The sequence below is a fragment of the Schistocerca cancellata genome, chromosome 1, assembly GCF_023864275.1.
Source record: "Schistocerca cancellata isolate TAMUIC-IGC-003103 chromosome 1, iqSchCanc2.1, whole genome shotgun sequence".
NCBI lineage: Eukaryota > Metazoa > Arthropoda > Insecta > Orthoptera > Acrididae > Schistocerca > Schistocerca cancellata.
This window is the reverse complement of record NC_064626.1, coordinates 467,217,061-467,233,220: the sequence shown is the minus strand read 5'-3', so window position 1 is coordinate 467,233,220 and position 16,160 is coordinate 467,217,061. Positions and strand designations below refer to the sequence as shown.

Here is a 16,160-nt window from a genome sequence, read left to right as displayed (position 1 = left end):
TTATAATTTCTTTTGATTTTCTGATGACATAACTAAAGGTAAACGACGCTGTCATCTGTAAACTATCCAAGAGGGCTACATAGATGTTTTCTAAATCGTTTATATAAATTAAGTGTAGCAGAAGGCCTGTAACACTTCTTTGGCGAAACTGACGTATACCTCCAGTTTTACTATACGGCTTCCAGTCAGTTACTACGAACTGTAAAATTTCTGACACACCTTGAATCCAGTCACACAACCGAGACGGGACTCCACAGCCATAGTCTGATTAAAAGGCGCTTCTGAGGAACGGTGTCAAAAGCCGTTCGGAAATCTAGATTGTGGAATCAACTTGAGTTCCTTTGTCCACGGCATTCATTACTTCGTGCCCGTAAAGAGCCAAATGTGTTTCACATGAACAATACTCCCCGAGTATGTGCTGGTTATGCGTCGATATATCGTTTTTTTCCGAGGTAACTGTATGTCAAAATGTGGAAACACAGTAGATGTTCCAAAATCCTACTAGAAATGAATATCCATCATACGGATCTATAACTCAGCGGACTACTACTATTTCCTTTCTCGTGCACTGGTGTGATCTGTGAAACTTCCAGTCTTTAGGCATGGATGGAGCACCAGCATATTTTGGAAGGAACCTAAATGTTGAAAGATCTGCACCGGAAAGCTTTCCTTTATTGACTTAAGTTGCTTCGCTACACCGAGAGCATCTACTTGCAAATTACTCTTGTTGGAAGCCATTCTTGATTAGCATTCTGCAATATTTAATGTAATCGCGGTAATACTCGTTTGATATGTAACTACAGACGTAGAGCCATAAATGCAAACATGGTACCTTTTAGGTTCATCTCGATGAATTTTTTTCGGTCTTCTGTTAATGCGTCATTGGGAAACAGACGTTATTTTAAAAAACGCCGCCATCTGGAAAATATAAAATCTTTCTTCCTCGATAGGTAGCACTAGCATTTTTCTACACGTTCGTACTGTCTTTAGTAGGGCTATTTTTTTAAAAGTCATCAGTGTTTCGACTGCTTCGAATCCGTCGTCCATTTTACCGTACACTGAGCAAATATTTTAATAACTACGTAACACTCCGTCTGACATCCATCGTATCTGTTTTGCACATTCTACTCTTGGAGTGCCACTATTATCCTTGCCCTTCACTGCTTCTTCCTGTGCCACGTTTAATATTAAACAGATGTGTTACATTCTTCCGATTAGACTCGCTATGTGCCACCACGACCCATTTTTTCTGTGGATCTTGTTGATTCAGTAACTTGTAGATATAACTGTACTACCTCTTCCTAGAGATACTGTTCCGAGACCTTCGGAGTTGTGGAAATATTTAAGGTTAACAACATGGACGACATCTTTTTCCATATTCTACACACACCCAAATTATATCTACCCATTATGAGAAGCTTCGATTACTAATTTATTTATTTCATCCTACATCTATACCTATACTCCACAGACCACCATATAGTGCGTGTTGCTTCCCCTTTTTCCTGTCCCAGTCTCTAAAGGTTTTCAGAAAGCAAGATTACTGGAAGCCCTCCGTGTGAGCAAGAGTCTCACTAATTTCATCTTCGTGGTCTTCCCGCGAGATATTCGTAGCAGTAAGCAATGTATTGGTTGCTCATCTAGGAACGCACGCTCTCGGAATCTTAACGGTGCACCACATCGTGATACAGAACGCATCTGTTGCAGCATCTGCCACTGAACTCGGCTGAGCACTTGCAGGACGCTTCCACATCTACTAAATGAACCTGTTACGAAACGTGCTGTTCTTCTTTGGATCTTCTCCATTCCCTCTGTCAGTCCTATCCATTGGTACGGATCGCAGTCTGACGAACAATATTCAAGTATTGGTCGAAACAAGGTTATGTAAGCTGCCTCATTTGTGGCGTTCGACTTTAAACTGCTACCTACGCATACTCCTAGATACTCTAGAGCATACGATTATTTTTAATAACAATGTTAATAACTCCATCACTGCTCAGTTAACTATCGAAAGACGCGGTAGTTTTGAACATAAATGGATCGTTCTCTCCTACAACATCATATATGATCTGTTTGGGTACTGAAGTCTAGCTCTTTCCCTCCTTTCTCTATTGGTTTGACACATTACCTAGAAACCTATTATGTCGACAGAGGTGGCCAGTCGACTGATCTTTTCCGCACTGTTGAAAGCAGTGATCCTTTTTCGCGTATTCTTCTAGGAAGTTCTTCATTTGTGAGGTTTGCTGTTCACAAGTTTTCCATGCTCCTCCAGCACCATGTTTCAGATACCTCCAGATGTCTCTTGTCGTATGCGAGATTTTCTCGGTCATCATCAGTTCATCCTCATTATCATCATCATCATCATCATCATCATCATCAATCGTGACAGTGGCTCGATTAGACCGTGTAACAAAAATTGGACCGTGTAAAACTTGGGACTTTGTACGGGCGCTGATGACCGCGTAGTTGAGCGCCCTACGAACCAAACTTCATCACCATCACCATCTTGTCGTATGCGTCAACAGTCCTGGTTTCAGAGACGCACAAGGGCAAGTTCAGGGAATCTCTCAATAAATCTCTTTGTAGTTTCCACATTTAGGTTGCTTGATGTAAACTTTGTCTTGTAATACGCTACATTTGCGATTCTGCTCTTTACGTTGGTTAAACGTTTGCCATACTAGAGGATTTTACTTCCTAAGTAGTTAAAAGTGTTTACATTTCTGAGTAGTATATCACTGACTCTAATGTCTACTGCGATATATTGGTGGCTGCATACCATACTTCTTGTTGTCTTTGTGTTAATTTGGATTTTATACATGACCATTCTTGAAACAGAAGTATAACATGCTGACCTTATATAACAACCAACATTATCAACCTACAGTTTACTATTAAATGCGGAGCTGTTTTCAGTGAACAAGTACCGCTGTTGACGGGACTCAGACGTTCCAATACTGTGGTGGTACTGGGATTATATGAAGGGTGTACATAGCTTAAAAAGCGTACGTCGACTAGGTACTCACCTCGAGGGTGGTGAAGACGATCTTCTCGATGGAGGAGAAGTAGCGCTCCCACAGCACCTGCGTCTGCTGCCGCAGCGCCAGCACCTTCGTCGCGGGCACTGACCGAACTATATCCGGAACCTGCAAGCACAATATATCCTTCCTCAGGTAAACGCCCACTAGCATTCAAGGACTCTAGAACATAAACACAAATTATTACCTGAGTTGTAGCCTTTCACGGCCGCTGTTTACTCAGTTACAATTTATGTACTGAGAAGCCGTCGTAGATACATGAAACTGTTCCCCGTCGTTTCGTCTCCGGCAGCAGGGAACATCTTCGGAGGTGCAGTTTGTTCTTTACTCACATGATATCCTGCGAACCGTGCATGAAGGGCAACAGGCAGGTTCTATATGCCTAGATTTTCGGAAAGCGTTTGACTCGGTGTCCCACTGTAGACTGGTAATGAATGTACAAGGAACAAGTTCCCAGACATGTCAGTGGCTCTTAAGTAATAGAAACACAGAATATAATACCACAGAATAGAATAGTTTACATTATCCTCGGCGGCGAGTGATCTTCAGAGATAAGGGTACCGTCAGGAGTCCCCCACGGAAGTGTGATAGGCTCGGTCTTATTCTCTGTGTACATACAAATCTGATGGACAAGGTAAGCAGTAATCTGCGTCTTTTTGCTGATGACGCTGTCGTGTATGCGAAAGTATCGTCGTCCAGTGACCGTTGGAGGATATGACTGACTAAATTTGTAGTTCGTTTGATGAATGGTAGCTTGCTCTAAATGTAGTAAAATGTAGGTTTATGCATATTAGTAGGGAATAAGTCCTGTAATGATCGAATACAGAATTAGTTGTTTGCTGATTCACAGAGCCATGTCGATTAAATACCTAGCCATAACGTTGCAGAAAGATATGAAATGGAACGAGCATGTAAGGACGATAGTAGGGGAAGATGAATGGCCTATTTTAGTTTATTGCCAAATTTTAGGAATGTATGGTTCATTTTTAAAGAAGGTCGCGCACAGGACACTGGTTCGCCGCCGCGCGGCTACCCCCGTCGGAGGTTCGAGTCCTATCTCGGGCATGGATGTGTGTGTTGTCCTTTGAGTAACTTAGTTTAAGTTAGATTAAGCAGTGTGTAAGCCTTGGGTGTTAAGTTCCCATAGGAACTTACCACCACTGGTTAGCCCCATTCTTGAGTACTGCTCGAGCGTTTGGGATCCCCGACAGGTAGGATTAAAGGAAGACATCGAAGCAGTTCGGAGGCGTGCTGCTAGATTCGTACCAGTAAGTGCAATCAGTACCAATGTCATCCGGACACAGTGGCCACCACAGTCGGGGGGACTACCCTAGTACGCTTCCCGTCAGACCCACATTCTCAACTTATACCGCACACTACTGATGTTGTCCCCCGTCAAATTTGCCTCATTACTCGCGGCACCTCCGAGCTTTGTGTGCGTCTGCACTGAAGGAATCATTGACCGTCAGCCCCGTAATTGTATACGCGCTGTCAGTTCTTCCAGACACGTCCGAAAGAACAGGCACTACATACGCCGATCAGCCACAACGTTATGACCCTCGACCTACTATCCATATAAGCCCATCCAGCGATATCAGCGTCACATGGCGAGGAGTGATTACTAGTCAAACACACGCACAGTGCATTTAGTATCAGCGAGAGTGCTGTACGTGTGTAGAATGGGGAAGAGCGCTATCTGTCTGAGTTTGACCTAGGACAGGTTGTGACAACCCGGAAATTAGGCACGAGCGTTTCGGAAATAGCACGACTTGTCGGGCGTTCGAGGAGTCCTGTGGTGATTGCCTTCAACGCGTGGCGAAACCAAGGTGAAATTACGTCTGGACGTCGTGTGTTTGGGCGGCCACCTCTCATTACAGAAGTCGGACGTCGCAGGCTGTGGAGACTGGTAAAACAGAACAAGCGGCGAATTGTGGCGGAACTAACATCAGACTTACGACGGGCCTCCGCAGCCGATAACTCATGCATGTGCCAATGTTAACACCACATCGGCAACTACGACTGATACGGAAATGTGACCATCGGCACTGGAGATTGGTGCAGTGGCAGAGAGTATCATGGTCTGACGAATCCCGTTACCTTCTTCACCATGCCGATGAGAGGGCGCCAATCCGTCGTCTTCCTGGGGAACAGTTTCTTGACGCCTAAACTGTGGAAGACAAGCTGGTGGGGGATCCATTGTGGTCTGGGAAACACTCACGTGGGCATCCATGGGTCAAGTGGAGCTCGTGCAGGACACCATGATGGGCAAGGAGTATCGTATACTGGTTATAGACCAAGACTGCTTCTCGTTAATTTATAATAATTATAGATCGCTGTTTCCCATAATAAGAACTAAGTTCTTTAAAATGTTATACGTAACATCCCTTCACGACAATTATGTTTCCCGACGGCAGCGGCATTTTTCAGCAAGACAATGCGCCATGTCAGAAGGCCAACAGTGTGATGAAATGGTTAGAGGAACACAGTGGTGAGTTCCAATCGATGTACTAGCCATCCAACTCGCCAGATTTGTACCCGGCCGAACACATGTGGAGTGTGATTGGACATGCCGTCAGAGCTCATCACCCCCTCCCCGGAATTTGCGGGAATTAGGTGACCTGTGTGTACAGATGAGGTGCGAACTCCCTCCAGCGACCTACCAAGCCCGCACTGCTTCCATGCCACGATTTTCCGCCTCTGTTATCCATGCCAGAGGTGGACAAACCGGCTTTTAGACAGGTGGTCATAATGTTCTGGCTGATCAGTGTATATGCTCCGTGAACTCAGATGGGAACCCCCTGAAAGGCAGACGACGTTCTTTCCATGAAATACTACTAAGAAGGCAGCACGATCTAGCGGCAGCGCGATTACACTTTTCGCCTAAGGACCGCGAAGACGTAAGTGAAATTTGGGCTCGTATGGAGACATACAGACCAGTCCACTTGTGAGTGGAACACGGAAGGAAATGACCAGTGGTTGTATACGAGACCTCCTCCATGCAACATGCTGTGGCTTGCGGAGTATGTCTGTATGTATAAAGATGCTCATGTAAAACGGCAGCTGCATTGCATTAGTGATACGTTTCTTTTAATTATATAAGTACTGGTACAATGATCAATAAAACGATATTTATGTTACCTCTACAGTGAAAATTAATATAGGACAAATCTCGATTTCGCAGCTGGTAATTGTGAGTGCATCGCCAGATATGACGGATTAAAATCAAAATGAACACTATTTGTACAGAGCATACGGAGCTGGGAAAGGCCTCTCACGGTGTATGAAGCGATCGTCGAGACTGCTTTTTGCGATCGCAATGGCAGTCGCGTCGTCCTGCACTTGGCATAACATCGGCCGATTTTATTGCCAAATGGCAGTGGCGTCGGCGGACGAGTAAGAGCAGATTACAACTTCGGCGGATCTCGGGCCGGCAGTACGAGCGCTCAGCGACAGTGTGTGCGGCGCATTACGCACTGTGGTCGCGGTCGGCCCGCCAAAGACCGCGGCCGGATTTGCGAGCCTAACGAATGCCATTCACGAGTCGCGCGGAATGCGATTAAGTGTAGCCGGGCAAGAGTGGCGGAGGAGGGAGGGGGAGGGGGTGCGCAGCAAGGCAGGCGGGTTGACTGTACAGCGCGGGGGCGGCGCGTATCCCCCGCGTATCTCACGATTCGTTCGGTGAAACGATCCGTCGGTTTCCGCTCGTCGTGCCAGTTTAATCAACGTTAAAACGGGACGCTGCCAGCCCCGCCGCATCGCAGTCGAACAAAAAGTTTCGAAGCGTGCCGGATTTACTGTTTCCGGAATGTGGACGGCGGTTTTGACATTTCAGCGTCACTTCCAAATGGAGCACAGCATTCCAGCTACGAGTATAGACAGATATGTTCCCCGACAAAAAGAAATTGAAGGAAGGAAAATCAGGGTTTGACTTCTCGTTAACGTCTTTAACTAGGGGGTGTTACAGACACAGGGCATGCTCGGGTAGTGGTTGGTGAAGAAAGGAAATTAACCCTTCTGGTATTCTGATCAGTCGATGAAGAAAAACGACGGAGAAGCTAACTCTGGATGGTCAAACGGCGACTTGAAAGTACGTCCTCCCCACCCTATCTGCAGCGCCAAATAAGTCGCTGACAAAAAATAAAAAGAGGCAAGGGAGGAAAGAATACTGGTGCCTTAATGTTCCGACGGTGTCTGGGCCATTAGTCACAGAGGATAAGACGGCTGAATAGACTTGCCGACCTGGGCATTTCCGACCCTACTAGAGGTGGCACAGGGGCCGTGGCACTTTTTGCACCGAGGCGTTTCCGACCAGGGCCTCCACCACTGCTGATTTACGCTAGTCGTTCACCAGCAGGGCGTGTACTGTCACCGCCAGTCTGACAGTGCCCTCCTCGACAGTCTTCGTTTCCGTGTAGCTTCGTACGCTACTTGAGTTCTGTGCATTGTGAGCAACGGAGATAACTGCAACAACGAAAGGGAAGCCGCTTCTTCTCAACGGTGCTGATCTCTAACGGGTGCACAAAAAAGGAAAAAAATGTGGCGAATACAGTAACTGGTTCGCAGTCAGAGACGGGAGGAACAGCGCTCCAGTCTGCGGCGTAAGAACGGGGCTCTAAACTATCCCTGCTGCTCGCCAGGGCCAAACCCAGTACCGTGTTTAATGTTTTCGCTTAAATGCTTGCTGGTGCACGTCTACTTTCCTCTACGTAAAGACTGTGTCTCCATCTGACAAGGGCACCACCTGGCAATCGGATTTTTGTAATTTTTAGGTTTCTCTGTCTGTAAAAACGGAACCCTTATAATTCGCTTCGTTCTCTGTCTGCTGTCCAACTGTTCAAAACTGTTTTCTCAGAAACAGCTAGAGGTAACACGCTCAAACTTATGTCACTTATTAAAGTTTATGGTCCCTTGACGGTGTATAGATTTTAAATTTCTAAGTCAGTTCAATAAAAAGATACCGCCATTTATGTCACATATTTTTATACTCGAAAATACACTCATTAAAACCTATAGCTCATGAACTTCGACAAGAAGCAACGTTTTACGCTATAGATCATCATCATCATCATCATCATCATCATCATCATCATCATCATTTAAGACTGATTATGCCTTTCAGCGTTCAGTCTGGAGCATAGTCCCCCTTATAAAATTCCTCCATGATCCCCTATTCAGTGCTAACATTGGTGCCTCTTCTGATGTTAAGCCTATTACTTCAAAATCATTCTTAACCGAATTCAGGTACCTTCTCCGTCGTCTATCCCGACTCCTCCTACCCTCTACTGCTGAACCCATGAGTCTCTTGGGTAACCTTGCTTCTCCCATGCGTGTAACATGACCCCACCATCTAAGCCTGTTCGCCCTGACTGCTACATCTATAGAGTTCATTCCCAGTTTTTCTCTGATTTCCTCATTGTGCACACCCTCCTGCCATTGTTCACATCTACTAGTACCTGCAATCATCCTAGCTACTTTCATATCCGTAACCTCAACCTTACTGATAAGGTAACCTGAATCCACACAGCTTTCGCTCCCATACAACAAAGTAGGTCGAAAGATTGAACGGTGCACACTATAGATAAAGGAAAAAATTGAAAATTATTAATTTGTAATCGTATCACATGAAAAAATATTTGTCATTTTTTTATCCATCTGTCTGTCTCTCCTCCTGTTAAGATCAGTTTTTCACAGGAGCAGATTAGTACAACACGTTCAAACTTATGTCACATACTAATATCTGTGGTTTTTGGCGTGTAAAAAATTTAATTTTCTAAGTCAATGCAATCGAAAGATTCGATCATTGATGCTGCATGTTGTGATACTTCCAAACTCTCTCATCAAAACCTATAGGGTGTTTCCCGTTCCAATACAGACAAATGTTTTATTAAATATTCTCTCTCTGCATATATAAACTGAAGTCCCCTGCTCGCTTCTTTTTGTGTCTCCAGATTAGTCTTAGGAACTACTGCATATTATTGACAAGGTCTTGGAATTTCAGTGACCAATATCTGGCTGTATTGATATCGGTGACAGCAAGAAATCCTTGACATTCTCGTAATTAAATTTTTACGGAACCCTCAGTACGAGACTTCTAGTAGCACTTGGCCAATTTTTTGTACACTGAATAGCCAAAGAAACTGGTACACGTGCATTATATCGTGTCGGGCCCCCGCGAGCACGCAGAAGTGCTGCAATACGTTGTGGCATGGACTCGACTAACGTCTGAAGTAGTGCTGGAGGGAACTGACAACATGAATACTGCGAGGCTGTCTATAAATCCGTAAGAGTACAAGAGGGTGGAGATCTCTTCTGTACAGCACGTTGCAAGGCATCCCAGATATGCTCAATAACGTTCATGTCTGGGCAGTTTGTAGCCAGCGGAAGTGTTTACTCACAGAAGAGTGTTCCTGAAGCCACTCTGTAGCATTTCTGGACGTGTGTGGTGTCGCACTGTGCTCTTAGAATTGCCCAAGCGCGTCTAAATCCACAATTGACATCAATGGATGCAAGTCATCAGACAGGACGCTTACGTACGTGTCACCTGTCAGAGTCGTATCTAGACGTATCAGGGGTCCCATATCACTCCAACTGCACACACGCCACCCCATTACAAAGCTTCCACCAGTCTGAATGTTCCCCTGCTGACATGTTGGGTCCATGGATTCACAGATTGTCTCCATACCCGTACACGTCCATCCGCCGGATACAATCTGAAACGAGACTCGTTCGACCAGGCAACATGTTTCCAGTCATCAACAGTCCAATGTCGGCGTTGACCGGCCCATGTAAGGCGTAAAGCTTCGTGCCGTGCAGTCATCAAGGGTACACGAGAGGGCCTTCGGCTCCTAAAGCCCATGTCAATGATGTTTCGTTGAATGGTTCGCACGTTGACACTTGTCGATGTCCCAGCACTGAAACGTGCAGCTATTTGCAGAAGGGTTGCACTTCTGTCACGTTGAACGATTCTTTTCAGTCGTCGTTGGTCCCGTTCTTGCAGGATGCTATCGGGCCGCAGAGATCACGGAGATTTGATGTTTCACCGGATTCCTGATATTAACGCTACACTCGTGAAATGGTCGTACGGGAAAATCCCCACTTCATCGCTATCTCGGAGATACTGTGTCCCACCGCTCTTGCGCCGACTATAACACCACGTTCAAACTCACTTCAATTTTGATAACCTGCCATTGTAGCAGCAGTAACCGATCTAACAACTGCGCCAGACACTTGTTATCTTATATAGGCGTTGCCATAGGTAATTTTCACGATGGGCCGCGTGGTTCAGTCGGTAGGGTTGGAAATGTTAGTCGGATAATCAACGGATCGCTGGGTCGAGTCTTGCAACGGTGTTTTTTTCGTTTTATTTTGTTCATTCGATTCCTTGCCTACCTGAGAAAACAATTGTGCAGATTAAAATACGAATGCATATCTGCAGGAGAAAACAAGTCCGCAAAAGAAAGACGGCGCCTGTTTTCCAAATATTTAAAAGAGACTTTCAAGACTTGAAAGATAACAGTTTATTATTCGTTGCAAATATGGCAACAGACGAGTACTCAAAGACTGGATTCTGTAGAGCAAGAAGATGACTTCTTGGGACGACCCAGAACTCTGGCCCTAGTTGACCAAAGACATTTTGAAACTAACTTAAAGTAATAGTTTTTTTGAAATTTGACGATGGGTCTGTTGCTGGCAAAAGAACAGAGAAAATAATGCGAGAAGATGGAACAGTTCTTATGAGCGGGACGTTTGACAGCTGTTTGAAACAGTTGAAACAACTGTACACAATATATGTCTACGTCAGGACCACGGGAGAAGAGATGAAGGTATTTCCTTTTGTATTTGATTTGCTCCCAGACAAAATTGAGAGTGTTTATAAAAGACTTTTTCAGATTGAAAAATAACATGATTGGTTGGTTTCCGAAAACTTCAGTATAACACTTGAAATGACTGTAATTAAAGCTATCAAATCGTGCTTCCCAGAATATTCGTTTTCAGTTGCAGTTTTCATATCTGCTAAGTTCTGTGAATGAAAAAACAAGAACGCGGCTTAACGGGGTCGTATCGGCATATAAGTTCGATTATTGTGGCCCATGTGTGTTGCTGATGCACATCTTCTACTAAAAAGGGCTGATTAATAATGAAGAAAATATCTAACAAGTAAAGGTCTCGCAGTTCGCAGACTATACGTTCAATCGGTGGATAGAAAATCTAAAACCCTCAACAAAAAATCCCAGCGTATGCTTTAGGATAAATAACATGAAGGAAGAATCAGTAAATGCTATACTTGAAATTAAGAAAGATTGCATGCGCCAGCCTCTGCAAGAAAGGAAAAAATGGTACATAAATCTTGACAAGGAGTTGAGCGACATTATAAAATTACATAACGACTGTGAGGATAGTAACTTCTCCATCACAGAGTAGCACTTGCAGCACATGGACCTTAGTTATTTGATGGAGTAACGCTGAATTTCACTGAAGTATAACCCACTGCAGCTCCATCTAGTACAATGGAAAGTTATTCCCCAGTGTTTTAACACATGTCCAGTCATCCTGTCCCTCCTCCTCGTCGGTGTCTTCCATATGTTCCTCTCCTCGCCGATTCTGCAGGGAACCACTTCATTTCTTATCAATCTACCTAGTTTTCAACATCCTTCTAAAGCACCAAATCTCAAACACTTGGAATTCTCTTATTTTCCTATTTTCTCACAGTCCGTGATTCATTACCATATAACGCTGAACTCCAAACATATAATCTCAGAAAATTCTTCTTCAAATTAAGGCCTGTAGTTGATACTAGAAGACTTCTTTTGCCCAGGAGTTCTGTCTTCGGCTGCGCTTGTCTGCCTTTGACGTCCTTCTTGCGTCGTCAGTGACGTTCTATTTTGCCTCCAAAGTAGCGGAATTCCTTCATTTAATCTATTACGTGACCATCAAGTTTGAGGTTACGTTTATCGCTAATCTTATTTCTGTTACTGCTAATTACTTCCGTCTCTGTTCGGCTTACTCTCAACTAACAGCATGCGCTCATTAGAGTCTTCATTCTATTCAATAGATCTGAAATTCTTCCTCATCTTTACTGAGGATAGCTTTCTCATCAGCGAATCTTATCATTGATGTACTGTACTTTCACCCTGAATTTAAATCCCACTCTTGAACTTTTCTTTTATTATCGTCATTACTTCTTCGACGTACATATTCAACATTAGAGGCGAAAGACCACTTTGCTGTCCTTTTTGTTCTTGTGTATGTTATACGAGGGGGTGCTGAAAAGTAATTTTTATGTTAAAAGCCTTAAACATTTAAAACAGAACAAACCTTATTAACACTACATCCTTATTCTTGATGTCTATTTATTTGTTTCTCAACGTAGCCACCCTGGCGACGAACACGTTCCTCCCAACGAGAGACCAATTCGTTGATACCGTCACTATACAGTAGAACGTTCTACTTTTGCTCCGCTTCATCACTATAAAAGTGAAGTCCTCGAAGACGTTCTTCAAGTTTTGGGAACAGATGATAATCGATGGGGCCAAATCGGGACTGTAGGAGGATTATCGATGACAGTGAAGCCAGGGAGTCGGATTGTTGTAGATATCGCAGCGCATGTGTGTGTTCCATCATCGTCACGGTCATGGAGATGGTGCTCCACGTGTGGAGGAACTCTTCAAAATTGAAATTTGCCTACAGCACCCTGTTTATCACGCATCGACATAGTTACGTCACACACAGATATGTTACACGCTACAATCCGGAGCCCGCTAGCGAAAGAGGGCTGCAAATATGTAGAAACGAAGAATAAATATGTCGAATGTTAATAATGTTTGTTTCATTTAAAAAGATTTAAGAGTTTTCACACAAAAATGCAGAGGCATTACTGTTCAGCACGCCGCCGTGTATTACCCGTCCTTTCATATACCCTACACATATTTTCCTGACAATTTTGAACTTCTATATTTTTTTTACCATATTGCACTGTCGTACAGCTTTTCTAAGTCGACGTACTTTACGAATGTGTCTTGCTTGGTGCCAACATTAAGCGCTTTTCCTAAAGCGAGCCTTATCGTCATCTAACAGATACTGAATTTTTTTCCATTTTTGTTAGCACATTTAATATATGAGCAGTTACCCTGATTGTACGATAGTTATTGCGCTTATCTCGCTTGCTGTTCCCGGGACTGTGTGGATGATATTTTGCCACAGATTCTACAGCTCAACTTGAATAGTCGTTTGGTTGCCACTACCCCAATGATTCCAGAAATTTCAAGGGAATGTTGTCTATGGCTTCCGCCTTATGACTGACAGATAAATAAAAATTATTCAACTAATTTTTGAATCTTTCTGCTAATGTCCTGGGAGCGCCATCTTTCTGCAACGTACAGCGACAGTGGGAGAGCGTTCCAAAACGGCATATAACATCGAGGTGCGTATAAAATAGCGGTGTGTCACTGAATTCCTCTCTGCTGAGCAAACTGAACCAGTTGGTGTTATGTTTGGGGTACGACACGTACAGATAAAGCATCGGTCTAAAGGACTGGAAATAATACCTGTGTATTCAGAAATAATTATAGGAAGAAATAACGCTACTAGTTATTGTACGTATCTTATGTATGTTACAGGAAGAGAGAACATTGTCAATTAACTCCGTGGAATCGTTCGCGATGAAGCCTAGCACAGTGAGGCATAGCATGAGGCCTAGGTCTGCAAGTCGGCGTCCACTACGATTAGGACCGCCGACGATCATCGAAGGTTGGCGCTGTGCGGGAGTATACTCCGAACGAGGGAGCACGGAATGGTCGACGCATCTGCCCGGAATAACTCCCAACGATAACTGAATTCTCGGAGGCCGTCTGGGCGGAGGTATACAGTGTGGACTAATTTCAGACTCGTGACTTGCAGAGAGATTGGTCCCACACTGGATGCCCCTCCTGCCGCCGACTGGAATGCCGCGAAACGGGGAGAGTAGCGGTTGCAGCGTCCTGGATTCCCGGCGACAACAAACCACATTGTTGTTATTATTATTATTATTGTTGTACTACCTTGCTACCCAGAACTGGTGTAGCTGGCCTGCAAACGCCTGTGCATAAAGTGGACGAAGCCTGAGGCTAGGCCACCCGCTAGATACTGGTGTGCCTGCAGTTGCTGTCCGGGTGGAAAGTAGGGGCGGACACACATTCCTTCTTCCTTGGGGAGAAGAAGGCAGAACCATCTTGCTCTTAGCCGAAGATCCTTGCTCATCTACGCTCTCTGAATGTATGTGGAGACGACATAGTAGAAGCGATTAACATGAGGCGGTGGCTTTTGCGTTTTAGTAGCGCCGAAAAGAATGTTCTTGACAAATCATTACCCAGTCATCCCTGCACACCTGCCATCTCTCTTAAGGAGTAACATTTCGATCAACACGTCTGTGATGATGGCATATTACGACCAAGGTACTGCGAGTGTGAGCTGAGAACTATGGTTGTTTACGTAACCTTCAAAAAATCATGGAATGGAAATTTTTCGGGGCCACCTGGACCAGTACAGAGCTGAAGGCGACGCTTTTCCAGTCACGACAGATGTGACATGGTGTCATCAAAAATAGTCGATGGACTGGCAGTCTCGTGTATTCTCCAACATATAAGACGGTACCATCTTCAAGTTTGCATAATTTTATGGGTGTGTGCTCATTAGAACTGTGGTTCTTGGAGCAACTGCCGATTTAGAACGCTAGATGGCGACACTGATTACGCTGAAAGCCCGAATTTCCTGTCAGGCCACACAAGGACTTGTGTACGCAACAGGACAAAGACAGGTCCAACAACAGTTTTGGGACCACGGAACTTCATGCCATACTTAGATAGACTGGCCTATCACTCCCATCGTACAGTGCTTGATTCACAACCTTCAGACTTACATCTCCATGGGTCCTCGAAAGATGGACTACGTGGCCAACATTTTCCAGACTCCCATGCTGTCGTCAGAACTGTAAGACAGTAGTTAGGTTCAGATAGTTCAGGCATGCAGGCCCCTGTTTATAGCTGGCAAAAGTGCATTACGGAAGGCGACAGTACGTAGTTAAAATCTTGCGTGATTTATTGCGCTTTCTTTATGTGTTCGTTTCCATCAAATGGATTGGAGATATATGTACATGGTGCTGAGAAACAGTCTGAAAAGCTTGTAAAGGTGTTGAGGAGTAGACTGTGCCGAGAAAAATTCGATACGTTGCGCCGTTCCCTAGTTAATTAGCACTGAAGTTAGCCAATCACGCCGCTGCGCGTGCAAATTCAAGCGGCCTGCAATAGAGGGTGTTGCAAACATCTACCTCGTTTGGTTTCCTAAAACAGAATAAGACAATGATACAAAAATAGGACATGGGATGGTAGTAAGGATGGAACACGAGCCAAAGGCCGAGTGCTCTCTTGTGCTATCATCTACTCTATGAGAGTATGTAACATTAATAAAAAATGGTTCAAATGGCTCTAAGCACAATGGGACTTCACATCTGAGGTCATCAGTCTCCTAGACTTATAACTACACTCCTGGAAATGGAAAAAAGAACACATTGACACCGGTGTGTCAGATCCACCATACTTGCTCCGGACACTGCGAGAGGACTGTACAAGCAATGATCACACGCACGGCACAGCGGACACACCAGGAACCGCGGTGTTGGCCGTCGAATGGCGCTAGCTGCGCAGCATTTGTGCACCGCCGCCGTCAGTGTCAGCCAGTTTGCCGTGGCATACGGAGCTCCATCGCAGTCTTTAACACTGGTAGCATGCCGCCACAGCGTGGACGTGAACCGTATGTGCAGTTGACGGACTTTGAGCGAGGGTGTATAGTGGGCATGCGGGAGGCCGGGTGGACGTACCGCCGAATTGCTCAACATGTGGGGCGTGAGGTCTCCACAGTACATCGATGTTGTCGCCAGTGGTCGGCGGAAGGTGCACGTGCCCGTCGACCTGGGACCGGACCGCAGCGACGCACGGATGCACGCCAAGACCGTAGGATCCTACGCAGTGCCGTAGGGGACCGCACCGCCACTTCCCAGCAAATTAGGGACACTGTTGCTCCTGGGGTATCGGCGAGGACCATTCGCAACCGTCTCCATGAAGCTGGGCTACGGTCCCGCACACCGTTAGGCCG

At 45.1% G+C, this 16,160-nt stretch overlaps 1 protein-coding gene across 1 annotated transcript in view; it reads right to left on the bottom strand.

Annotated features, from left to right (window-relative positions):
* The window catches only part of LOC126183287 (exostosin-1-like), a 216,112-nt gene that overhangs the window by 141,534 nt on the left and 58,418 nt on the right, over window positions 1-16,160 (bottom strand). The window contains exon 3 of the mRNA XM_049925159.1: window positions 3,024-3,143. Coding sequence (XP_049781116.1) covers window positions 3,024-3,143 — 120 coding nt within the window. The remainder of the gene's footprint in view (window positions 1-3,023; window positions 3,144-16,160) is intronic.